This window comes from Alosa sapidissima, chromosome 11, assembly GCF_018492685.1.
Source record: "Alosa sapidissima isolate fAloSap1 chromosome 11, fAloSap1.pri, whole genome shotgun sequence".
NCBI classification, from domain to species: Eukaryota; Metazoa; Chordata; class Actinopteri; order Clupeiformes; family Clupeidae; genus Alosa; species Alosa sapidissima.
This window is the reverse complement of record NC_055967.1, coordinates 15,732,481-15,760,315: the sequence shown is the minus strand read 5'-3', so window position 1 is coordinate 15,760,315 and position 27,835 is coordinate 15,732,481. Positions and strand designations below refer to the sequence as shown.

At 42.8% G+C, this 27,835-nt stretch overlaps 2 protein-coding genes across 6 annotated transcripts in view; one reads left to right on the top strand and one right to left on the bottom strand.

Moving 5' to 3' along the window:
- The first annotated feature begins 408 nt into the window (after positions 1–408).
- Positions 409–4,686, top strand: nts (neurotensin). The gene is made up of 4 exons (XM_042110800.1): positions 409–737; positions 1,455–1,516; positions 3,435–3,650; positions 4,242–4,686. Exons 1-4 carry the CDS (start codon positions 665–667, stop codon positions 4,389–4,391), a joined length of 501 nt encoding a protein of 166 aa, XP_041966734.1. The 5' UTR covers positions 409–664; the 3' UTR covers positions 4,392–4,686.
- A 16,778-nt stretch (positions 4,687–21,464) lies between these two features.
- mgat4c (mgat4 family member C) overlaps positions 21,465–27,835 on the bottom strand; it is a 93,965-nt gene continuing 87,594 nt past the window's right edge. For all 5 annotated transcript variants that reach the window (XM_042111348.1, XM_042111349.1, XM_042111352.1 and 2 more), the window contains 3 exons: positions 27,075–27,226; positions 25,332–25,479; positions 21,465–25,221 (listed from right to left, as the gene is read on the bottom strand). In XM_042111348.1, coding sequence (XP_041967282.1) covers positions 24,065–25,221; positions 25,332–25,479; positions 27,075–27,203 — 1,434 coding nt within the window. In that variant the 5' untranslated portion in view covers positions 27,204–27,226 and the 3' untranslated portion in view covers positions 21,465–24,064. The remainder of the gene's footprint in view (positions 25,222–25,331; positions 25,480–27,074; positions 27,227–27,835) is intronic.

Below are 27,835 nucleotides of genomic sequence, written 5' to 3'. Positions count from 1 at the left end.
CTTCCAACCTTTTTAGGTTTCATGATAGATCTGCCCTAGCCAGTAGTTACACACCTTGTGGATTCTTATAATTTCAGACAACTTGTTTTCACCATAACCTTTCAACACTTTTATCACACCCCTACACACACACACACACACACACACACACACACTTGGACAGAGAGAGAGAGAGAGAGTCAAGAAACATCAGAAAAGAAGAAGTAAAAAAAGAAGTAAAAAAACTGCAAGCGGCTGTGTTGATGAAAGTTATTAAAGTTTTGACGTCACTGCAACGCAGTGATGATGTCTGATGTCACAATGACACAGCAGAGGGCATGGAGAGCAAAGGAGAGAGAGAAAGATGGAGATGAGGTGAAATGGAGGGAGAGAGAGAGAGAGAGTTAGGGAGGGGAGGGATGAGGAGTGGTGTAGCCCCCAGAGATTCTGTAGGCTCTTATATACTGGGTGGAATGGAACCCTGAGCACTGCTCTCCACACCTGCACTGGCAGAGAAGACCAGGGACGCCACTGGATAGGACTCACAAGGACAACAAACACCCTCAGCGGCTCTCTCCTCTCTCTTTTTGCCTCTCTCTATCTCAACCTGTCTCTCCCTCACCGGCTTTTGCTGACCTCTAAACCTATGGCCTTGGGCCCAGCCTAGTTGTTTGAGAATTGTTGGATGGTCACCAAGATGCGGATGCAGATAGTCTTTGCTGTTCTCCTGGTGTTCGTGAGTGATGCCTTGGGTTCAGGTAAGCACAGCCATCATTAAGATGGATTTAATGAAGATGTGAGATGAGAGCAGCAGAACTCATGTCAGCTCCCTGTGCAAGTTCAACTTGGAACTCTATCATTAGCCCAGCTTATAAGGAAACAATATAACAGCATATTGGAATGTAGATGTAAGCTAGCCTGTATTTTCATCTTTCAAAAGTGTAATCACATTTTCTGTCTACCAAAATGAAAAATGATTGTGACTAATTGAAATAAGTACAAGATTTTTGAAGCCAAAAATATGTCTCAGAGGTTAGCTTAGAGGGTAAAATTTCACAGATATAACTTCCACTGTAATTATGAAATAGACCGTGCGATTAACAACAAACCTTTTACAGCACCTGATCAGAAACTACGTGTTGTGAACTGACAGTGTTGCAGACAGCAAACAATCAGTGTAGTTTTAAAGCGTCACGCGCGCTTGTGGATAACGCCACAACTTTGCGCTTTGCGCATCAAATAAAACTTTACAGAATGTGTATTTGTGTACTGTTTTAAAATCGCTGTGGTGACATTTTACATTAATCGTTCTCCAGATATCACTTGACATACACTGACATGACACTAACACGGAAAACTGCTTCATGCAACTTGGCACAACAAATCTTTGATTATTGTATTTGTGGAAACGCTCTCGTTCTCTTGTTTTCCGTGTTTGGGCATCTTTGAAAATGAGGTCTTCTGTATTTTAACAGATGTTGACCAGGAGAAGCGAACGATAGAAGAGGAGTTATTGAACAATCTCATTACTTCAAAGGTACTGTGATCTATTTTTGCACCACTATGCTGCCGTGTAGGGTGCAGAGAACAAAGGCGGCAATGGCAGTCCGAGCGCTGCGTTGAGTGCTTTCATGAACACCGAATATAGATTTGCTCTTTGGATACATTGTTATGATCCCTTGCTCACTGCAGATGTTGTATAAAACACTAGGAATGTTTCTTTGAATGTAATTAATAGAGAATAGGTGGCTGTCAACTGCCAAGATATTTTCTTATCCAGGTTTAATTGGATCACTAAATTTCAAACATGATTTATTGTATAAATATTAAACATAATTAACGTGAATAATGAAACATCCTATTAAAGCACACCTGATTTCATCCTCCGGCAGTGACAGAATAAAGGGAATCAGAGAGTGGAGTTAACTTCAAATTACTTAAGATTTTATTACCAGAGCAAATGTGTTTAAGATGACAGTCTATGTTCTGCCTTTTTACTTCCACACTTACATTATGATAAATGACCAGAGTTCAAGGCAAGTCACAGACCCACCAGCAAGACCAGTAAGAAGAGATTTATAATTCTGACCACTCACATACCTCATATCTTAATAATTCTGCAGGAACATAATACTTTGATATTACACAGACATGCACTAGCCAAAGAATAAACTGGCAAACTGATAGCTATATTAAGAACAATGCCCTCAAAACAATGCTTTGGGCTGAAGGACAGTAATTGCCTTGGACATTTTAACAAATTCTGAGCTAATGAGTTGTGGGACTGTGGGAAGTGGCACTTGCTGTGTATGTTTGAAAGCACTCTCTCGTTCATTTGCAATTCATTATTTATCCACTATTTACTCTGGCTGCTGGAACGTCAGCTGGCAGCTCCGATGAAACAAATGGCTCTTGACACTGGCACCAGCCATGGGCAGCTTTTTGGCGAGAGCTGGTGAAAACCGAGCGCTGGGCCGCCTCAATGCGCAGGCTCATCCCCACTCTCCCCCGGCGCCGTGGACAAAGACCAAAGTCATCATGAGCTCCATTACGCCAGATAACAGCAGCAGGAGTGGTGGGAATAAGAACTTCACCCATGTCCCTTCCCAACCCTCACCAGAGAACAGACCCCAAGCAGCACCGTGCTCTACCGCAGAGCCGAGGCTGATTAATCAGGGCTGGGGACAGACACTTGTAATGGTGCGATGTAAAATGTTACGCTCTTTGCTCCTTTACGCGTCATTAAATTGGCTGGAGGGAAATGTTAGGAGCTGTGCAGTAATTAGGCATGGGGGGGGGGGGGGGGCACAGTCCTTTTAAATGCCAGAGGTGCAACCGAGCAGCCCAGCTCCTGTCACCGATTGTCTCCAGGGAGCCTTTTGATTGGCTCCGCAGGACGATTTACACCGTGGCATTTCCCTGTCGATGGTTCCTTCTGTCTGTTCACTCTCCGACTGAGTATTTCCTCGTCAAAGATCAAGCCATTTGTCACTCTCAGAAACTCACAGCCACTTGATTGAGGGCTGAGGGAAAGCTGGTGTCTCTTGAGATCTTGAAAAAAGCCCATATGTTCCTTTGGAGGAAAAGAGAGGTGGAGATTCTGAAAGAGTAGTTTCCGTGCTCTGTGTTCAGCTATTAAGGGGGAGGAGAGGACATCATAATGTCCAGAGTTCATAAGACTCTCCCAGAATAATGTGCTAATTCAGATCCCTCCACAACAGGCTAGTCTGTCAGGAGGAAATAAAACTTAATGAAACTGAGGGATAAAAACATTGATATCAAAGTTGGAGATGAATGGAGATGTTGACCACCATTACATTTAGATCATGTTAACTAGGACATCCTAAATACTTAAATATCACATATGGTAGTTTATCACATCAGTAAGGCTGGTAGTCTGCTGTTTTCTCTGGTCTGTGAGGTCTGACTGAGCTCTCTCCCTATCTTCTCTGCAGTTGAAGCAAAGCAAACACAGCGCCACCTTGTGGCGGCTGACGCTACTGAAAGTTTGTGCCGTGCTGGACAGTCTGGACGAGACGTGGCAGCCGGAGAGTGAGATCCCAGCCGAGGAGGAGGACGAGGACTACAGGTTCCGCCTACCACCTGTCAGCCAATCAGTGGATGAGCTTTACAACCTCCGCAACCTCTGTAGAGTACTGCAGCCCAGAGAGGTGAGAGGTTACACACAAATATGCATGTGCACACACATGCGTCCCCTCACACACACACACTGTCCCTTTTGCACAGGGTGCTTGGTATAACTATATACAGTATCCACTGCACATGCAAGAGACCAAGCAGATGCCTATATGATCAAAAGACAGCAGTTACAGTACAGTATGTATAAAACAATTGTATATATAACTGTGTGTAACTATTTTCTTGCTTATAAAACACACACACACACACACACACACACACACATAGATTTAAGTGGTGCCAGCCCTAACATAACACTTCTCTAAGACCTGCCTCTATGCACGGCAGACTAGATGTTATGCTTGCACACCATTTTCTGGCTTATTTATCATTTATCATTTTGATGCATGGGCCTCTGGAACACAGCCGTCAGGGACACTGACACATGGCTAATTGGAGCTCGAGGCTGCAGAGCCAGATATCTGCTGTGAACCTCACAGTTAATCATACTCACCTGCCCCCCCCCCACACACACACACACACATAATACATACTGAGTATATCCATAGCAGTGGGCCTCTGAGGATAAGCAATGTTTACAGACGGCCATGTTTCTGTCCCAGGTCCAAGATGTGGAGGACTACCTGGACCTGGACCAAAGCAGCGACAACCCGCTGAAGAGGAAATCCCCTTACATCCTGAAGAGACAAGTGCACACCAGCAAGCAGGCACGGAGGCCTTACATCCTCAAGCGAAGCAGCCTACTTTACTGACACCAACACACACACACACGCTCTCTCTCACACACAGACACACACACACACACACACACACACACTTTCATGCAAAAGAAGAGACATTTTACATTCTGTGAATATGTGCCTGTGCTTAATGTGCTAACATCGGCAACAGCTTTTTCGTTTCCTCATCCGGTTTGGTCTGTGTGTTTCATCCCTTAAGGCCTTTTAATGTGTTCTAAGATGAAAATGTCATTCATCTCATTCTCATATCAGGCAATGTACATAAACAATAAAATCTATAAGGCAAGAATAATATGTATGTATCAATATGAATATATTTGTCCATTGTATGTATATTTATTTTTCTGGTAATGTAATTAAAGACACATTTCAAATATTGTAGACCTTCCAAATTTGTTATTGAAATGACACTGATTCATTCACAAAGATTGCTGTGGAATATTAACATTCAAAAATATTCCTCAAATACATGATCCTTGATGACTTTGGCCTATTCAGTGAACAAAGAGGATGAAGTGTGTAAGTGTAACTATGGCAAAACTGAATGGATGTCTGACTGAAGTAAGACTGAAACAAGCTGCCAGACAAGAGAGGTAAGCCAACTAGCAACTTACATTTCCATCAGGTGAGTTTGCAGTTAGCATCAGCTATGAGAGGTACACGAGAGATCCATGCCACTTCATCAGAGGACAAAAGTGAAAAGTGTCTCCAAATAAAACAGAATGAGACAAAATATGTTCACCTCGGGTTATGGTGGGTTATGGTGGTCATGTGTTGGGTTATGGTTGGTTATGGTGGGTTGTGGTGGGTTATGGTGGATTATGGTGGGTTTCGGTGGGTTATGGTGGATTGTGGTAGTCATGTGTTGCATGTAGTTTCACAGGGAGCCACTAGAGTGGGCCACAGGAACAGCACAATTCTCTCAGTGACGATGCAGTACTCAGTAGGATGCAGTGCCTTTCTGTGGACACACAATCATATGCACTTCACAAATCTACACATAAGTGCATGACTACATTTGAACGACTGGACATGACTGCTGTTGATATTTTGTTTTTTTTGATAGTCTTTATTGTCATTGCCACTTTTTACAAAGGTACAACGAGATTGAAAGTGCTGTCAACTCATGAGGTATGCATAAGAACAATAAATAGTTTTAAAAAAATACACATATATAAGAATATAAAAATAATATAGACATATATTGCACTGGTTTTGAACAGGAATGGTTCTGTACAGATTTCACTGGTAAAAAAACATAATCCACAATAGAATTTGCACAATGGGTTAGGGGCCAAGAACAGACTATTTCAAATTTGAAGAATTGAGGGCCATGATTGCCTTCGGATAGAAACTATTTTTTAAACGGTTTGTCCTGGTTTTCATTGTTCTGTATCTCCTGCCTGATGGCAAGAGCTGAAAGTGACAATGACCTGGGTGTGAAGGGTCCTTTGAAATGTCCATTTCCTTCTTGCGGCATCTGGAGGTGTAGATCTTTTCCAGCGTGGGGAGGGGGCAGCCTATCGTCTTCTCTGCTGCCCTGACGACCCTGTGAAGCGCCTTCCTTTCTGAGGATGTGCAGCTACCGTACCAAACACACAGTCCGTACGTGAGCACACTCTCCATGGAGCAGTGATAGAAGGCGAGGAGCAGATTCTGGGGTAGACCGCTCTTCCTGAGAATTCTCAGAAAGTACAGTCTCGTTGGGCAGTTGAGTCTTCGCCTCCCAACAGCGTGTTTATATATGAACAAAATAATCCCCTTCAGAGGAAATCAAACAGTTTGCATGACTAAAGAGTGTGCACACATATATGCTGTCTCATTTACTATCTCACAGAAGTTCGATAAACATAATTAGCTGGATACATCACATGTCTATGATGTGAACTTTAGTATTAAACATTCTGTAATTACGTAATTACGGTAATAGGGATAAATCCTGCAGGTGAAATTATCTTTGTTATGATGCAGTTACCTTATCACGCCTTACACTGGATACATCTCATCAGGCCCAGAGACCTCACCACCAGAGTGCAGCATTGGCTCACAACTCACCAGAGAGGACCCAACCAAGAGGTGAGGAGCTGCTTTTGTGTGTGTGTGTGTGTATGTATGTGTATGTGTGTGTGTGTGCGTGTGCGTGTGCGTGTGTGTGTGTGTGTGTGTATGAGAGAAGGCTTAGTTTGAATGTGTGATGCTGTGTAAAAGCTTAAAACATGTTTTTATTATAAAGAGATTAGACATAATTACTGAATTTGTTAATAGAAGCTTGAATAAATCTTAATGATAAAATGTTTGGGGGCCTGAGTCAAATGGCTGTTTCCATTCAATGGGTAAACAGTAGTAATTAGCAAAGAGTTTAATAAGTGTTTCACAAATCCCACATTATTCATTCATCGTTTTCATTGTTTATTGTTTTATTTTTTTATACATAGTTTTCCAATATTCAGCACTTACAAATACCCACAAACCAAAATACTGCCTAGCCTTTCTAATATACATGGATTCCAAATCCCAGTGTGTCTTTCACATCGGACTTATAAATAACACACATCCATTGAAATGGGGACAGCATTACCCAAACAGCACTTGAATGTTGGCTGTCAAAACATAAACAACAAATTCAGATGTCATGAATGAAAGGAAAGTGGAAAGGATTCATGACGTGAAAGCTTAATGGATTTGTACAACCCCAAATCAGAAATAGTTGGGACGTTGTGTAAAATACAGATAAAAACAGAATGTGATAATATACAAATTTCATAAACCCATATTTAGGTGCAACATCAAATGTTGAAAATGAAAATTTTGACTATTTTAGGGCATTTTAGCATCTGGATTCTTCCTCTATGGGGACATACTCTTTAAATAAGTCATTTCCTGGATGGTAGTATATGTTGCTCTAAACCCACATCATTCAGAATTAAATAATTGTGCCTGGCCAGATGTGCAATATGCCCATGCTGTAGGCACTAATGCACCTCTACACCATCATAGATGCTGGGTTTTGAACTGAGCACTATTGGATACGTTGGATAGGCCATACTTTTCACAAAGAATAGCAAATGTTGATTGATCTCAACACAGGACCTTTTTCCACTTTACGTCTATTCAGTCTATTCAGCTCAGGCCCAGATAAGACGGTGGAACTTCTGTATCACCTCTAAATACAACTTATTATTTTGCATTAAACACTAGCATGAATTGAGTATCAAGCTGTGCTCATTGACAATGGTTATCAGAGGTTTACCTGAGCCCATACAATGATTTTCATTACAGACACAGGTTTGGTTTTTAATGCTGTGCCATCTGAGTTCCAAAGGACCACGGCCATATTGTGTTTCAGCTCTGTCCCTTGTTTGCAAGGATTTTCTAGATTCTCTGAATATTTTGATGATATAATGTACTGTAGATGATGAACTCCCTGAGAACTGATGTTTACACAGTGTGATGAATACCCATACATCTTTACTTCTAAGAGACTCTGCCTTTCTGGGATGCTCTTTTTCATACCCAATCATGTTGCCAGTTACCCTGATTAGTTGTAAAATATTCCTCCTTTTGTTTTCTTTATCATCACACAACTTTTCCAGCATTTTGTTGGCCCCATCCCAACTTTTTTTGAAACGTTTTGCTGGTATCAAATTCAAAATGAACATATTTTCCATGAAATAATCATTTGTCATTTTCAACATTTTATATGTTGTATATGTCCTTTTTGCAGCTAAATATGAGTTTACGTGATTTGGCGACTATCACATGTTTTTATTTGCATTTTATACAACAACCCAACTTTTTCTGATTTGGGGTAGTGTATTGGGCCCATAACACATAATACATATATCCATGCTGGAAAACATATCCAATAAAACAGTCTGTGAGAAATAGCTTGCTTGCTGGTTGATGCAAAGCTTCTGTCGCCTTCATCTATAGTTGCGTTGATAGCGAGACGTATAATTAATTTGTCCTCCCTCTCTCAGGCCCTAAGCGGCTTCGATTGGGTTCAAATTGGAATGGTGTTTGAATGCCGTTATGCAGTGACAGCGGAGCCTCACCGCAGGGCACCCGAGTATCTCTGTCCTGCCACTAAATGAAAACCATCGGCTCCATCTGCATGGGGCAGCGCGTTTCGCTCACGCCAGTCAGATGAGGATAATTGCTTGTGAAGGACTGAGATTACTTCCTTTTGTGTGAAATCTGCTCGTGTGAATTGGCGGATTGGTCTAACAAGCATGACCTTGTTCGGTGGTGGTGGAGTAAACAATTAGGCTTCGCCGGTGCATACGGCGGTGTTTCTGAGGGGGAGTGGGGGGTTGGAGGGGGTTCAGGGAGGCAGGCCGTCAGCGAGGATGAGGTGTAGCAACTGCACGCTGCCGCTATCTCTTATCTCCTCCATCTCACTGGCTCCCACACAGACACCTTCTCCCTGACAGACTGGAATTAGACAGAGGGAGAAATAGAGGGGGAGAGAGAGAGATACAGAAGGAAAGAGAGATACAGAGAGAGAGATAGAGAGATAGAGAGAGAGAGAGAGAGAGAGAGAGAAAGAGCAAGAGAGAGAGAAATGCCTCCCAGTTGTGATAGACCATTCAAACATACCTGGAGATAGGAACATTTATTTAACAAACATAGCCACCAGTGGTATGACATTCAGATGGAGCTTTTTTTTTACAATTAGGCCTAGAAGGTGTGTGCTAGATAGAGTGAGAATATGACAAATAAATCAGGTGGTGAGATTACATAAATAAATAAACAAATGACACAAACATCCGACAGGGAATAGGCTCTCCGGCTCTCTCTTTCTCACCAGCAAAATTCCTGTGACAGTTGTCAGGCCCTTTATGCCTGCCAGACAGCCCATACATTTACACTTCATTATGGCATCAAAACACACACCACCATAGCAGTTACACACCCAAAACAACAGCAGGAACACCCAGCGCCCACCGATGTGTCAGCACCACGCCGCAGATGTGGGGAGATGCCATTTCAGCAGAGTTGCAGCTGTGTTGTAGAGTGCTGATATTACCCCAATCCCACAGCCACCCCCACACCCCATCTCCTCTCCCTAGTGCGCCCTGGAGGAGAGAGAGGGGGGAAGTGCTGATATTCTCAGACAGCAAAACCACCCTCTGCACACACACACATGCACACATACAGTATGCACACCCACAGAAATGCATGCACGCACAAGCAGAAACACAGAGACACTGAAATGCACACACATGCATGTACAGAAACATACATACACACACACACACACACACACACACACACACACACACACACAGATTGCCACTTGCAAGCCGGGAGGAGAAGATAGTGATAATTGTTGTAAGGGAAGGGAGGCAGGAGATGTCCCAGAGGAATGACTTAAGTGAGCTGGTTGTGTCTCTATGCCTTCCGTAATTGAAATGAGACACACACACCACACACACACACACACACACACACACACACACACACACACACACACACACACACACACGCACACAGATACACACACACACACACACATACACACACACACATACAAGCCACTCATGTCAACACACACATGTAGAGGCCCTGTGCAGTTATTGCATGTCCTTCAGCCAGAGTGAAGAACTGGAAGATGGCAGACGGCCTTTGTTCTTTCTAGTGATCTGTTCACTCTCTCTCTCTCTCCTCCCCCTCTTCCGTCTGCCCTCTTTGCGGTCAGGCGTTTTTTCAAAGAAGCACTGAGGGAAATGAGTTATCTTTGCTCTCCAAGCAGGGAAACCCTGGCATTAATCTTTAATTAAGGGCGTTACAATGGAGAGGGATGCCACTGCAATCGGTTGAGAGAGAGAGAGAGAGATAGAGAGAGAGAGAGACAGAGAGAGAGAGAGGGAGAAAAAAGCAAAAGAGAGTGAGAGCGTGAGCTAGAGTAGAGATATGACAACTGGGAGGAAGCTTGTCAGCGAAGCGGATGGGGCAAGAATAGCGCATTAGCCAGAGCTCATCGGGGCCCTAATCACAGAGCCGACACCAGCGATCCAGCCGAGTGCAGGAGGATATCTGGGCTTTAAGCCGGTGGAGTCCATGCCAAGCCAGCGGCGCATACGCACACTCAAGACAGCATCTCTCCTCACTATTGAAAACCTACTGTATGCAGCACAGTGAAACATTAGGAAAACACATTAAGTGGAGTGGCTTATGCCAGGGAAGCCATTCGATTCAAATCTGTTTTCATCTAGACAGCGCTGTTAAACCGGTAGCATCGTGCCAAGGCACTTTTACAAAGCCAAGGGTTTTACAGGGCCCAAATCCCAAGAAACGCAGATGACAGTGAAAAGATTCTTTCAGGACGAACCGATGATCAGAACCTAACTCTAGAGGAGAGACCCATCTGACTGGCTGAGCCAGGAAAGGTCTGGAGAGAAAGAGAAGGGAGGACAGGAAGAGAATGTACAGAATATCTGAAAAAAAAACACTGCAGTCAGAGATGTCATATAACACACAATATCCAAGGCAGGAGTTTTAAATTCAAAACTGTCAATAGTGTTTGCCCTTACACAAATGTAAACATGGCATCAATTAGCAAAATTGGTAAAATAAATAGATGCCAATAAAGCTAAATATCTCTTTGCCTGTCACTCACCTTTGCATAAGTTTAGCTTGTTGTTTAGTTTGTCACACTTTTTTCCTGTGTGAATAGTGATTAGTAGTACATCAGGCAGAAACAGTGTCAGATTACTTTTTTTATTTGGGATTTGAATTTTTATGAGCCAGAGAACCCAAGGGTGTTTTTGTAGCTGTTCAGTTATTCAGTGATAAAGAAAACAACCTGTGAATTTGAACTACTGTGCTCACCTTTCAAGGCAGAGTTTCAGACTGTTGGTTGCATGCTTGTGTATTTAAAACTACATAAAGTATTTTCAACTTACATAATGCTGCATTAATGCACTTCATTTCATTCAAATAAAAAGAAGAAAAAAATACAGAGGGCATGACACATGATAAATGTATGACTACATACAGTATACACTACACTGTACTGTCATGGCTACTTGAAGTGTTTGTGAAATAAGGCAGCTCTCTTGTTTGGTAATCACAGAAAATGTTCCACATGCTCAGACGCAGGCGTCAAGTAATTAGCTGACAGCTTGTTGAATGCCCACATTTCCAAGTCGATCTGGCACAAAAATATGTTCCGTTGTTCCTCCAGAAGGCAGAAAACATGAAGACAAGGTCCCAGTGTGTGCCTACGGATTTAGCTGTTTAGACAAAAACAGAAAAGGCCAAAAACAACACACAACGACAATGACTTACCATTTGTTTAAATGTGGTTTGACACAGCGTGATGTTTTCACACTTGCGGCATTTGATGTTTCTCCCTCCTTCTCTGCCCCCGCTGTTCAGCCCAGTCGTGCTGCGAGCGGACAGACAGAGTCTGTCAGAAAACAGGCATGTATGAGTGTGTGTGTGTGTGTGTGTGTGTGTGTGTGTGTGTGCTCCACTGAGGCACATGCCATCAGAATGTAGTTAATGCTCATGAAATGTTAATTGTGTGGAGCCCGAGAGGCAGAGAGAGTGCGGAAGCCCTGCGATGCGTTCCGGAGGGAAAGGGGGTTAGAAAGCGAGAGACAGAGAAAAGGAGAGCGACAGAGGGAGGCTAAATGGGACTAATTAAGATGGAGGCAGCTCCAGCTCCTCTGCCTCTGGCGGAGCCACTGACAGCTACACCCAGGATGCAGATGTAGATCCATAGCTCAGCCATCCTCTGTGATGAAGGGAGATTAGGACACCATCACCAGAGAGCCACTGGTCACAGGAAGAACCTGCCAGTGGTACACAGACTCACACACGCACACACACACACAACCACACACACACAGACACACACATACTGTACAACCACACACACACACACACAACCACACACACACACAGCCCCCCCCCCCCCCCCCCCCCACACACACACACAACCACACACACACATACCCCTGCTGGTGGCTGTAAAGCAAGGCGTAATTATGTAGTTGGGTGTTGTGTGATACTGCAGAGGTGCTGGTTCGGGTGCCATTGTTTTGTTGTTGTTTATGAGCAACGGTGCCGGTGCCCCAGCTCTGTGTGTGTGAGGTGAGGGGGAACTCACAGGCTCTTTGAGGGTTCGTTGCATTCCTCATGTGTCTCCCTGTGGCACCATTACCAGGTGCACCTCTCTTCCCACGCCGCCCACAGCATGGCACCACGAGACACAGATCACAGCCCTGTCACCACTACTTGCCGACCCCTCCGCCCTCCCCCCACACACACGCGCACAGGCAGGCGAGTCTAATCACAGTGGGGCTTCACGTCAGTTCCCGACTGACAGTTAAGACAGTCGCCGGCTTATTACAAGTAATTCATCACAGCCATCCTCCTCCTTCTCCTCGCCTATAAGCTCCCCAAGGGAGACGCTTTTACAGCCTTTTGTTTACCCATCAATCTGTTCATTCACTTCTTCTCACTCAACAACCTAAACGCACCCCCACCCCCACCCGACCTGTATCTACAACCACAAAAGCTCCCCTTTTGTATTGTGTTCAAGATTCACAGTGTTTTGTAAAACGTCTTGACTAGCACAAGGATGGGGTCGTGGAAAAATTGCTGTGCGGATTTGCCGGTGACATTTGGTGACACTAATGAATGGGCACCACGGATAACCCGAAGGGGATCGTGCGTCTCTCCTCTCCTCCCCTGAGGTCGACTTTCTGGGTTGAGGCTCCCGGTGACAGCAGCCTCGGCACTGCTGCTTTTTTGTTCTCCAACAGAGCTCCCGAGAGTTCACAGTTCGGGGGCCGTTGCATCAGCTTGACAACGCCCGAGGAGCAGTCGTACACAATGAACGTTCTCATTTCCCCTGTTCTATTCTGTTCTGTTTTATTCTGTTGTGTTCTGTACCGCTCACACTCAGCCAGCTCTCTTCTGAGCCCCGCCTGTCTCCTGCTCTTTAATCTTCTCCATGTCTCTGCCCCGGGCGCACACACAGGGCACACATGGCACAGCAGAGGTCCAGACCAATAACCTCCCAAGCTAACCAATATCCAGTCAGCTCATTTTTTTGTTCAGAATGACTTGCGTGACCCCTCACATGACACATACCTGAAGCTCTCAAGGAGAAAGATGGTCATTAGGACACGGCTACCTGTGGTCTGACAGCGGTGTGAAGTTCAGCGGTTAATGGGAGAGTAACAGCATTATGACAGCAGTGTTATTAGCCTATAATATGCCCTGGTGATGGTTGATGGTTGACCTTCTGAGCACTGATCAGTATAAAATGAGGCAGGCGTGGTGGTGTTTTTCAAAATCAACCCTGAACAGAAAGCAAATATATTGCTTTTATTGGCTCATAGCAAGTGCTATTTAAAGGTAGTCTGGATGCCATTTGAGGTCAGGAAGTTCGGTCTGGACTTGTTCCGTTGTGGAGCAACTATGCCCGAACCAGAGCTGTTTGAACCAATCGAATTGGGCCTGTACGATGATAGACAGATGAGCAACAGTGTCTCGTCTATCACGTCATCTGAGTACACTTCGGTTGATTTTGTTTGCAACAAATATGCTGTGGCTAGAAGCTAGACACATGGCTTCTAAGACCCCATATGGAAAATTATTTCCATGTGATTTGGCCTTTCATTTACATGAAAACAGAGGTTTTATCACTGAAAACGATTATTTCTGAAAACTTTGGTCAAAGTGGATATGTGGGAAAACTCCAGTTTCACTTTCATCAATGGAAAAAAGCATGTTTGCATGTGACATATTGTTTCCTCCTTTGATTGAAATCTCTGACAGGCCACCTGTTTACTCGAGGGGTTTGCGACACGCGTCCCCAGCTGAATAGCATGGTAGGACTGGTAGCTGGTAGCATCAAAATATGAGCGTTGATTCGTCAATCATAACATGTGCTGCTAAATATTTTTAATTTTACACCTTCAGTGTTTTCCATACGTTGACTAATCTGTGGCTGGGCAGCACGAAATCAAAACCGGCCACCACACATTGATTTTCTATGTTGTAGTCCTACTATTTAAATTAAAGATAAGATAATTTTATTGAGGTGCACTTTTTACTCACACAGCCTTTCCTCGCCCCGCCCGCTCTCTCTCGTAACGAGCCCGCTGCTCCTCCTCTGCATGTGCATTTAACAAATTATTCACGATTGTTGAAGGATTGTTGTTGCCACATAAAAGCACTGAATAGAACTAGAGAATGTCTATAGAACACAGTGGGCTAAATTGCTATTAAATCCGCTTAGCATCGTGACCATGCTGCGCAAATTTGTTCAAAACTGCAGCATTAAAGTTAAGGTAAACTCTGCTAAGGTCTTATCACAACATAGTACATTGAGGAGACTAAACTAAGTTAAGTTACAGTATGCAATCAAGCAGTATTTCAAAGCTAACGTTAGAATACTGTTTGGATGTCAAATTTAGCATGCTTACTTGCAGCTGCTTGTATTCGTTACTCAGGCTCATTTTATTGACTCTGAATGTTTGCAAAATCCCGATTGGAAAAGTGTTTTCCAAGACTCAAAAGTGCTTGTCCAAAAGAGAAGTACGAACCGTTATTTGAACTAACTACGTTACGACACTGAAACGATTTTGGAAACATTATTTTAAGGTACAAAAAACTCTTTGGTGTTGCTTTAACTGTGTTAATGTTAATTGCAAGGATTCCCACACAAACGTCTTAAAATGACAAATCACTCAATTAGACATACACTACTGAAGTTTATTGAATGCTACCTCTGACTTAGAATGCGTTACTTTGCACTTGTATAGTCTTTTATTTTGGAATCTTAAGAGCAATAAACATATATTGCAATGTTAAAGAATTCATGTTTTTTCATTCATATATGTAAATAAACATGTATAAGTTGCTATTAGTGAATTAATTGGGAGATAATCGAATCGAAATCGAATCGGACTGAAAAAATGAATCGTTAGATTAATCGACGCATCGAAAAAATAATCGCTAGATTAATCGTTTAAAAAATAATCGTTTATCCCAGCCCTAGCCTTGACATTTAAAACGAGACATAGAGAACTTTGAAAAAGCACTGGTAGTTTATTTACAAGACGATTTATACAGACAGTACCTTAAGGAATTAATTCAGTGGAAATGCATGGATTCAGTTGCTTCCGTAGCAGCAACTGGAATCCATGCATTTTCACAGAATTATTTTTGGAATCTGATCCCTTATCATACCTGTTCGTTCGTACTCGTCGCTCGACTTTTCGTGACTAAATTCAACATGGCGTCGAGCAGTAAAATTCCTTAAGGTACTGTCTGTATAAATCGTCTTGTAAATAAACTACCAGTGCTTTTTCAAAATTTTCTATGTCTCGTTTTAAATGTCAAGGCCCTCGGAAGTCTACCAATGAAGTATGGAGCTACTTTGAGCCTCGTAAATGGTGTAAAACAGTGATTTATTTGCATGGCTAGGCCGATGCCCGAGGCACCACAACGAAACACTGTGTTGGTAGCATTGGCTAACTAGCGCCAGATTTCTGAGTGCAGGGGACAAGCTGAGGTGAGCTATGAGACATACGTTCACACTCGGTATCATGTTTCAACACACTTTAGGTCAATATCACACCGGAATTCTCCTTTAACTGATGTTGATGTTGTCATGTTGTGTTTTGGCCTGATGCGCCACCCTCCACCTATCTATTAATCACAAAGTCAGTAGTGACCCTGCAAGACGAAACCAGTCGTTTTGGTGAAATGTACAAAATTAAGTTATTGTACTCACACGAACGGCCATAAACTACAGTAAGCTTTCCAACGATAGTGATGGTATTGCAAAATGTATCACTAATGTATAGCTTTACGGTAGCGTGACTTTGAAACGGATGACTGACTATGCAGTTTCAATCATAGTTTCAACCGTGCAAAGAGCTGTCCATATCTTTTACTGTCTATGGCAATGAGTCGTTTTCTGCCCCCTAGTTAATACCTGTCATAAGGTGTCACTATAGAATATAATTAATGTATTTCGGGGGAAGTAAGGGGAGAGGAAGTTCTGTGTACACAGATTGTGTATACTGTAGCCTAGCCTACATTTAAAATGCGCTAGCTAGAAAACTTCTCCTGGTCCCTAAAATGACGCCAGGATATTTCTAAAAGTTCGTGCTTTTGACCGTTCGTGCCCTGAAAGGCAAGTCTTTCACATTCATATTCGGTTACATCTGCCAAGAACAATATAGAGCTGATACATTGAGTAAAGAGTAATGAGTAGCTTAATGAGTAAATTAGCTCTACCGTACCCTAGGCTTACCGTAAAACCTTATAGCGGCGTGGACAAAGGGAATGACTGCTGATGTGTTGAATCTTCACCTAAATAAAGTAAGGGTTTAACAGTCAAAACGTATGTTTATCCGTGAAATTTGTTCACAATATGAAAGTGTAGACCAGACCACCGCGGGCCGGGTGTTTGAGACCCCTGGTCTACACTTTCACTTACACTTTGTCCGGCCCAATTCCGGCCCGCGACGTATGTCAAAATAATAATGTAATTCGGCCCTTGAGGCTATTTTTAATTGCGACAAACAACGATACTGATTAAAATAGACGATAGATCCAAGTACGGTGACAAATCTCATTTGTAGCCTACTCTGCTCCACTATGTGCTAGACATCCAGAGCTTGATTCAAACCCAAAATCGCTGTGCAAAGTTTTCAGGAAATACTTGTATTACACGTGAGAAACACAAAGACGTGCAATTGTAATGACGCGAAAGCGATGCAGGCCATAGTTTTGCACAAATTGAAGCAGAAATAGGCCTACACCTAATGTTGAAAAACGTTCACGTGTGATGAAGTCTTAGGTAGGCTATGTTATTCACCTATTCTGATTCTGAAGGAGAATATCCTTTTGGAGATTATGATCGATTGTCTATTGACAGTGATAGTCACAGTGCGTCTGTGAATGGAGGTGCGTCTTTGCGTGTATACGACGGTGTCCACTAAGCATACCATGCTTATTTCGACCCTCTGCCCAACATAGCTTGGAGGTTGCAGTGGTAATCGTGATGAAAGTGTCCGTAATGGACGTCGTACAGACAGCAGAGCTAGTAGAAACAGGGCTCTAAAGAACTACAAAGTCACCCGCAATATGATGCGAACTTCTGGGTACTCAGATTACCCGCGATAGGAACTGATTTGACCAGAATACTTTATTGTAGGCCTTGTGGTTTAGTAGGCTAATACATCACTAAACCATATACATCTTAGGTGTTGGTATACATCAGGTGTTTTCCTGTTAATTTGTTATGTGGGTAATATGAAAAAAAGGAAAGTAAACCTGCTCAAATATGTTCATCCAGTATTTACTGAAAGGTGCATAATTTGAGGTGCTTGCCATCCAGTGCAAGTCTGTCAATCAACAGTCAATCAAATGACACCCCTCCTCTCTGTGCTCCTGAAGTGACATTTTGACTGGCTGGAACTGAACTGGAATTCAGACCAAGCCACTTTGGCAGAACCAGAGATGTTTAGAGCACACACAGAATGGCACCTTGGAAGACTGAGAATAGCAGGCTGTGCCATTAGATGTGCATTACTTAGGTAATTTCCTGTGTGTATTAGACGCATTGTGTATAAACCACAGGACAGTGTTTTTATGCAAGTTAAAAGAAACAAAACCATATTAATACCATATTAATTGCCCCCATGTATTAACCTCATAGCTGAAGAAATTTTGCAAAGTCAATGTATAAACCGCGGCTAATCGTTGGGAAATTACGGTATGCAAATTCACGTCTGTTGGTACTCACATAACTGTTTATCATAACACAATTTAGCAACCGTAGCAGAGGCAGATGGAAACAAATCACTGATGTGACTTTAATTGTTGCTGCACCCAAAATTCAAAAGAATGTAACACATAGTCTTAATCAGGGCTCCGAACCGGTTCAAGGAACGAAAACCGAAAACGAACGGAATTTTACGGAATTTTACGAAGAGCGGAAACGGAAACGAAAACAAAATGGTCTTCAACTGTTCCGGAACAGAAACGTTATTCTGAAATCCACAAAACCGGTTTATAACGTTTTTTTTTCGTTCTCTATATATTTTATAAAATTTCACAAAAGCATATCCTAAGTGTTCTACTCCGATTCAGGACCAATATGTTGGCGGCGGAACGCATGCAAGAACGAAAACATTAAACATAGGCCTACCTGAACCGGTCGGAACGGAACGTTTGAAAAATAATTTCATTTTCAAGCCCTGGTCTTAATACGATGGATTAAAGGTGCTCATTGAAACGTTTCAATTTACACTCGCTTTATCTCTTGTGCCCACTAGTAAAAATGAAACCATTTTGCAACATCTCGAGTGTGCAACCTGGAATCAATAACTGCTTTTCCTCCAGAAAAATGAAAAGCAAAGAAAATGAGGAGTTGTACTAAGACATGAAAGTAAATGTCAGGAGGCCAAAGGAAGGAAACAGCAGAAGGTTTAGCTATTGCAAAAACAAGCCCTAACATGTCCTGCAAAGACAGGGGCAAGGAAGCAACAAAAGGAGAAAGTAAATGTGAGACACCTTTCGGCAAAAGCTCTGTTCTGCAATGTCTGCTATACACAACTCTTCATCACCGGCACAGTTCTTGACACTTGCACAGGGAGAAAGCGGGGGTCAGCGAACACAAACAGCATGTGCGAAATAAACACATCTGTTTTACCTTGCCCCAGTCGAACCTCAGCTCAGGTACTTATGCACCTCTAGCAGATACCTGAGGACAATGACCTGATTCCCTTCCCCCCACCCCCCCTGCCCCAAAAACCTGTCCGGGCATTACCTCATCATGTGTCAGATGGGCTGGGATACCGACACTGAGATGACATCCCCAGAACACACACCGGGGGAGAAATTGTGCTGCTGGGAAAACATCACAATGTCACTCAACAAGATCCTTTTCAGGTTCTTTTTTTCCCCTCAATATCAACCCATGCTATCCTCTGGGCAGATGTGTATCAACAGTCTTTAGAAACGTGTAATGTCTTTTCTTAGGCTCCACGATGTAGCGGTGTATATTTCATCTTTTATTGGGTGAGTCACATTTGGTGCCATTTTCTGTGCATCACGACAAATGGAACCCAGCCATTTGAGCGACTCGATTGTTTCACTGTATCGCCCGCGGGGTTAATCATCTGTCGCTGCCAAGCCAGTCAGGGCTGGAATTACTTTCTCGGGCAAAACACACCCAAACTTTAAGAGCAAAAAAAAAAAAACCCAATCGATTAGTTCACACTCTGCCTGGTCTTATTATCTGTCCCTCTCTCTCTCTCGGAGGGTGTTAACATCTATAATGAGCGCTGCCGGACCGTGATGGGAGGATCAGCTAGGGTGCCGATAGGAGCGGCAGATTGAGAGAGCCGCACTTGCAGCCAGCCTCTCTCCCTCCCCCCGTCCGTTCACACCGTAATATGATTGTGTGATTTTGCACCTCTATTTACGCAAGGGCCCCGGCGCCATGGCAACCAGGAATCGATTCGACAGCGTTCCGTGCAGAGGCCTACTCCTGAAGTTATTAAGGGAGTATTGGTTTTTCTGGACCATTCTGACACCTTTTAGAATGGGCATTAGGTATGCTTTCCCAGATATCATCGCTCCCATATGGACTCACCTCTCAGAGGCTCCACTTGACTCTGAGACACCAAACAGGTGTATGGGCTCAGGGCCAGGCCTAAGAAACTCTTAACCTACACTCAGCACTGCCCACCCAGATTAACATTAATAAATGTTGAAATATAAATAATATACGAAAACACATTAAGACTATCAATAAACAACAAATCCATAGTGTAACTATTTAAATAATTGGAATGAAGGTATAGGCCTCCTATACATAGCAGGTGTGAGGTGGAAGTAGTGTTCTGACACTTATGACTAGATCTACCTCTGTTGAGATCTCTCTGGCTGACTATAAAATGTTCAGGAATCACTTAAGCGTTTTGTATGCTCTTTATGTCTGGTTTGTTTATACAAATAATGCCTATTCCACTTTCAAAGAGTATCAAGGATGTCACAGTGGCATCTGCAGACAGTCACCGGGATGGTAAACAGAGCATTTTGCACGTGTGAATCTGCTTCTTACAGTTACTGTGTGAGAGAGGTGAGCCTTGGGAATAGTATACACGAATAGAATATGCATGAGCTAACGATCCATTTTCAAAACAAAACAGTGAGCTCTCTGGCTCAATGTATCAGGTGACGCAAGTGACGTGAAACTAGTGCATGTCACCCAGACATCTCCATCTGCAGCCCTGTGGAAAATATGTCTTGCCTTCCATTGATGCTGACCTTGTTCATGTATCTTTAATATGGAGTAACGCACGGTGAAGGATCTTGTTTGCACTCCGTTGGCAGACTGGGGCTTCACACATTTTAAAAAGCGTCCTGACAGTTTTCAATTATTATAGCCCCGAGTTATATCAAACAACTTTCAACCTTTTACCGTTGGGATTAGATGCATTTTGTTGTTGCGGATTTTCAGTGGGCTCTGAAGAGCCGGATGCATAACTCTATGACTGTCCAAACAAACAGAGGATCTGAAATCTCTTGAAAAAGTCCTATAAATTCATTATGTATGCATTAATGCTGCTGAAAGCATATGAATATTGCCATGAATAATGCATGAAACTGTGCTTGCCTCGGGTCCCAGCGTGATAAGAGTCAATGACATTTGAAATAGCTCCAGGAGTTCCAAAACTACTTCAAATATCACACCACTTTACATGCTTTTCCACTCACACTCAGGATCCTCAAACTGTGTGCACTGAATTTCCCTCCTTGTAAGCAGTTGTATATCAAAACAAAATCATGTCTTAACATAGATCAGAATGACAGCAAACCTGTGGATAAACGTATCATATCCCCATCTCACGCAGTTAAGAGTGCCCTTATACCAAATAACATGCCAGCTCGTATTGCAGCCGACTGTTTTTCAAGTTGAGCCATCTGGAAAATCAGACAAGCAAGATGATTATCTGATGATTTCTATGAAAACTGAGGAAAGAGAAAGAGGAAAGAAGACCGACAACCACAAGATTGTAAAGGTAGAAACGTGTAGATTTAGCATTCCTCTCTGCTCAAACACTGTATTTATGTACCATATACAACACAAACATTTTGAAATGATATAAAAAATATATGTCATTTTACAATATACATACAGTACTATATGACAAACAGAGGGCTTGGGGGGCCAGGGAATGAACATGGACACAACACTACACTGTACAATACCTTCACACGCTCAGGTCAGCTCGGCAGCTATGCACATAGTAAGTGAGATGTAGGCTGTTGTAAGGTAGTACTGGTCCATGTCAAATTACAAACCAAATACAGAACATTGCCAGAAAAGTTCAAAAGCAGACACTGATAAACAAGCCATAGATCCTAAATACAAGAGGCCTCTGACACACTGTTAAAGTTTCTTCTTGAAGTGCATGCATCCAGTCACATCATCATAGCCTAGCCGTACAGCTCTTGTTGAAGACAGTAAAACCCCACATTATTAGTTTCATGTCACCGCTTAAGTCTTGCATACGGTACCTTAACGCTGACATGATCTAAATGGATCATGTCAACATGAAGGTATGTATATTGTACAGTCTGTGCTTTGTGCAGAAAACAGTGAACATCATAATACAATGCAACCAACGTATGACATTATTCTCAGTACCATACTTATTCACTCTTACAGTTAAAACCTTGCCTTAGTACTACAGAAACATTTGAACTTGGCTTGTCTGAGTGTACATGTGTCTGTTCATCCCACGTGTGTGTTTCAAACAGTCGACACACTGACAGCAGAATACCTATGACATGATGCCCACGTACGGTGCTCCCATGCGCTGCGGGTCGGATGTGGACAGGGCGAACGCAGGTCACGGCGAGGCATGGGATCGTCCTGGTCAGCAGAAAAGTGGCGTGTGTGTGTGTGTATGGGATTTGAACGGGCTGAGTGAGCGAGTTCATGAGCCCATCAAACAGAGTGACCACTAAGGCTCTGCTGTCCCGAGGTGCTATCAGCTGCTGGTGGCGTACTGCGCACCAGCTTTTGGATTACTGGATTAGCACTGGACACTTGCAGCACATACACAGCTTGGTGCCGTTCAATGTAATGCTACTCAGTAGTATTAGGGATTTGATGTGTTCCATCCTGCCTACTGTGTACTGTACAATATAAGAGGAAATGTTTAGTATCAGTAAAGGCCTGTATTAGCCCATTTGAGCCTATAGATGGATTACTGACTAATTCAGGTTGGGAACATCAATATTGGGGATGTTATAACACTACAACCTGACTCAAGATGTAGCTCAATCCAACCACAACCTTGAACCTATTTTCAAGGTTCTGCAAACCATGTCCATGTGAAGTTAATACTGGAAAGGTTTGTATGATATAGACAGAAATGAACCACGGCAGCAGTGACATCCACACACTGTTCAACTCTACACTGTATGTGTGCTGGTAGGAGGTGGCAGGGGTATGGGCTAGAACCAAAAGTCAATTCCAGTAGCTTGTGCAATTTTCACAGTATATTTCTACAATCAACTAAATCTCATGTAAACATTGATATGGTTATTGCATTGTCAGTTAAATAAACTTGTCCTCCAAGAAACAGGTTTTCTGATTTTACTTTAGTGTCACATGCATGTAACAACCCTAATTAATTGTGATTGTGGTGTAAATAGGATATACTGTGTATAGAGAGAAAAAAATGTGTCTTGTTTTTTGTCTATTGTTTAAAACTATGCTTATTTTTTTTGTTATTCATAAATAACACCTATCACAGTCTCTTTCATAAATCTCACAAATACAACGCCCACAGTACTAAAACAGAACCTCTAGGGGTGGCTGAAAGAGGAACAATTTAAAATTGTGTGTATGTGTGTGTTGTGTGTTGTGTGCTGTTGCTGGTGCAATATTGGGGAAACAGAACCAAACACAATCCAATTTACTCTTGTAAAATTGTACTGGGGTTAAAAAAGCAGGAAGAGCAGGTCTACCTCATTTGTCAATGTAAGCCTGAATCACACTTCCTGGTATGATGAGAGCGATGGGCTGGGGAGGGGGGGTGGGGGGGGGGGGGTGGGCAAATGCCGTGTTCCAAGATTTGTGTCTGAGCAAACACACCAGCAAACTAACATATGGCACTCAGAAAACACTGCTCTCAAGTGACCTCTGTGACTCAAGGCTGATTCAATAAACAGCCTCTCTGGCACCACGTGAGAGGGGACAACAGGAACCAAGTCTGTTGACTGAATTCATGCCACGACACACTGGATATTCAAGGCAATATTTACCCTGTGCTAGCTGACAGGAACAGTACCTTCAGAAAAATGTTGAGGATGTAAAAAAGAAATGTACAAAAAAAATGAATTAGCTAGGAGGAGCTGTTCAAATGTTCAAAGCGACAGTACAGTTCTTCCCAGTACTACATCATTCAGGACCCACAACACAACTGGCTGGTTCAAAAGAAGAAGAAAAACAATTTACAAAACAATGTTGAGTTCAATATTTTGAAAGCTCACTTGAATAAAAACAAACAAACAACTACAAATAAATAAGTCAGAGACAGATCAAATGAAAACAGCATAAATAAATAAATAAATAAATAAGAGGCAAATGACTTGTGCCAGCGAGTTTCAGTTTGTCGGTGTCCTCACAGATTAGGTGGCTGTGTAGTCCAAAGGCTTATACTTCTAATGATCAGCCACTCTTTCTGACTGGCTGTCACCACAATACGGACACACTCGATGTCAAATGAGATCTTGCGGTCCACGTCCTGGACCTCGATGTTCCCGTTTTTGAACTCTCCCAAGGTCACGTATGAGCTGCACTGCCTGCCCTTCTTAGTGCCCACCAGTTTCTCCCCCACCTCCAGTGCCCCGTGGTGCAGAATATCATTCTGACGGTCGTCCGTCCCGGTGATAATCTTGATTTTGCTGATTTTGATAGACTTGTGGAACACAATGACGTAGAAGTCCCCTGTTGAAGGCGCTTTGCCCCAGAAGTATTCGTCCACACTGCTGTAGGCCTTGGACGCGTCATAGCTCTCAAACACATTGATGTTCGTGTACAGAGTGGCCGGCGGGTTGTCCGGGAGATCGAGCGAGTCCTCCTCAAAGTCGTCGTCCTTCAACTTGTTCTCAGCCCCCTTGTAGGACGAGTAGTAGCCCATGTGTTGGAACAAGGAGGGCTTGAAGCGGATCACATCCTTTTGCGCCAGCAGACCCCGAAAGTGGATCAGGAGCCAATCGCACGGCATCTCCTGGTAGAACATCAGCAGGAAGTGGGCCAGCCGGGGCAGGTCCCGTGAGTGGTACAGCTTCCCGATGTAGCCCAGCTTTGAGAACTCCAGGGTGACCCAGTAGGAGCCTTCCCTGGACGTGATGACCTTCTTCAGGGCGGTCAAGAAGTTGCGCGAGCAGCGGACATCGTCTTCCAGCATCATATAGAAATGGGAGAGGTTGGTGCAGAAGTTGAGCAGAAAGGCGTAGTCGACGTTCTGCTTGGAGCGGAAGCGGACCCTGTCATCAGGGTCGTTGTAGTTCCTCTTCAGCCCCTCCAGCGAGGGGTAGTACTCCTCAGGAGCGTGGATGACCAGGAGCCGGCCAGCGATGATGTGGTGGGCGAACTTCCTGGAGATCTCCTGGACCAGGTTCTCACACCAGGTCAGGTCAAAGTCCGCCAGGTGCACCACCACCACAATCTCTTTGAGTTCCTCATAGCTGGACTGGTCAAATATGGACTTAATGGTCTCCATGAGGTAATTGCCCCGTTTTCTCCTCACAGATGATAGCCCAATGGTGAGGTACTCTGTGAAAACACCAGAGACAAATTCTTACAAAATGGATTGAAATGATTAATAATTAAACATTCAGATAATTAGTAATGAGTCTTTGATTTTCAAATCGATTCACACTCACTTTTTCTTGGCAGGGGGGTGCCAGCTAGATATCGATAGGTGACATTGATGGTTCCTGAAAAGTTGGTGAGGTCTTTGAAGGAGTGAACGTATCGCTCAGAATTCAGAGGATGCAGTGATGTCTCTCTGAGCTGTCTTTTATCTTCCTCCTGCAGAGGACAAGAGACTTCTTATGCAGACAAGTGTGCAGTCAAAGATATTAATTAAACTAAACCCGGAATTAAGCCTATTAAAACGCATTACAACTAAAGGGATCTAGGTTGTTCTCTATCAGTCGGTGTCTACAAGAGGAGTAGGCTTTGTATAATCATTTAAACAGCAGGCAATGAAACCAGTGACCAAATCATTTCATTAAAATTAGGAAAAACACTAGTAAAATAATTGGTCCATAAACAGTGCCATTATATTAATCAGAATCATGGCCATAATCATAATTAAATAACCCTGCACCCAGTGTTTATATAAGCATTTAGGGACTGAGAATTCACTACTACATTTTATCAAGGTCAGTCATAATATTTGCCACTGTTACTATAATGTTGCAGTGATCCCTTAAGAATGAAGCTCTCCTATTTGCTTTCTTTCCAGAGATATCTCAAAATTATGATTTAATATTGATGTCATTAAAGGTTAGGTCTGTGATTCCAGTGTAAGGCTGTTTGTATTTCAGCTCAACAGCTAATCAAACCTCACCCCTCTCAGCTGTGTTCCCAAATGTCAACTAGTTGGAGGTGTGTATGGCTTGGCTCCAACCACTAGGTTTCCCATTTACAGAGCCTGGATTGTGTGCAAACGCCAGAGTTGTCTGAGTGCACACAAAGAACGGCTAGAGGAGCAATTTACAGATTTAAAAAATGCCAACTGGAATAGAATCACATGCCATAACTCAGTATAAAACATTTATAAAGGGTTATAAAGTATTCATAAAGTCTTGTTATGATTGACATGGGTCAGTATAACAATACTGATACTACTACATTTAATCTAAAAGTGCTTCTCATGACACCCAAGGTCATTTCACAAATACAGACATAGAAATAAAACAAGTAACCATGTCACAATAAATATGCGAGCCAAAAGATTACCATGGATTCACAATGTGTGATGTGATGGGGAAGTGAATGAGTATGGTTTTTATAAATAGTTATAGGGACTTACAACTGACAGTTGATATGACACATTATGAATACATTATAAACATTTATAATGTGTTTATAATGCAATAATGGGTTTTAAGTCAAATGTTTCTGCACTTTAAGCAGTAAGTTTCATGCAATCTATTGGACCTATCACAGTCTCTTTCATAAATCTCACAAACACAATGCCCACGGTACTAAAACAGAACCTCTAGGGGTGGCTGAAAGAGGAACAATTTAAAATTGTGTGTGTATGTGTGTGTTGTGTGTTGTGTGCTGTTGCTGGTGCAATATTGGGGAAACAGAACCAAACACAATCCAATTTACTCTTGTTCATTTGTATTGTGAATGGGTTCTACTTCTAAATACTCTTTAAATAATCCAGCAGACATACACAGATGACACGTTGTGATCAAAAAGTTTTCGTTATGACACATAAATGAGAAATCTCTCTCATGCTGGTTTTGGACACGCCACCCTTTAATTATTGATAACAGTCTTGCTACTCGAGTCCAAATAATGCTGGGTCTCCAGCTCTTTAATGAGGGGGAACGTGGAGTCCTTCTCTAAGATCTCCAAGACTTATCACTGCAGTGCAGAGTCCTCACCAGCACATAGCCGTCCTCCATGTAGAGGTTGATAAAGAGCAGGAAGGTGATGAGGACCACCAGGAAGGGAATGGTGGAGCGCTTCCTGAAGCAGCGCATTTTGTCCAGGGACTTCCACACCAGTCTCATGGCTCCTCACTTCCCACTGGACCCTGCAGAGACACAAGGCAGAATGGTAACATTATTCATCACCTGCAGGACTGGACACCACCTATGGTGCAGCAATGCTCTCCACAAACACCTGCACAGGACACTGTGCCCTCTCACATTCATTTCAATACATACATTTTTAAACAGTGCTTGAGTGGATTTTGCACTACAGAAGTTATTTTTTAGAAGATGAGAAGAAGAATTTTATTGTCAATCAGGCCAGTCTGCGAGCATTAACACAAGGTTTACAAAGCTCTTTCTACGAATTCATTACAGATTCAGATGCATATTTTCCTTTTGATTTCCAAACATGTGGGGCACACTATTAAACTTGATTGTGATGTGTGTGACCAAATAATAGTGGGGCAGTCATATTTCTCTAAGCTAATAATCCACTCAGTGCTGAGGACACAGCGCATTAGTGGCTTTGGTGAATAGCAAATAGAGGTAATTTCATGCTAAAAGTTTAATACCCCATTTGAAAATATTTTGCATGAGTGAAGGTTAGTTTAATTTCCATTTCATTGAGTGAAGTGGAATACGGTGAAGAAAAGTCTACTTAGTCAATCTCAGAATATTCATTGGTGTGTCAGTGGTTTTGGTTTACATTT

Coding starts and splice junctions, on each gene's coding strand:
- nts (XM_042110800.1), top strand. CDS start 665: ATGGTCACCAAGATGCGGATGCAGATAGTCTTTGCTGTTCTCCTGGTG. Junction 738..1,454: donor GAGTGATGCCTTGGGTTCAG/GTAAGCACAGCC, acceptor GTATTTTAACAG/ATGTTGACCAGGAGAAGCGA. Junction 3,651..4,241: donor GAGTACTGCAGCCCAGAGAG/GTGAGAGGTTAC, acceptor TTTCTGTCCCAG/GTCCAAGATGTGGAGGACTA.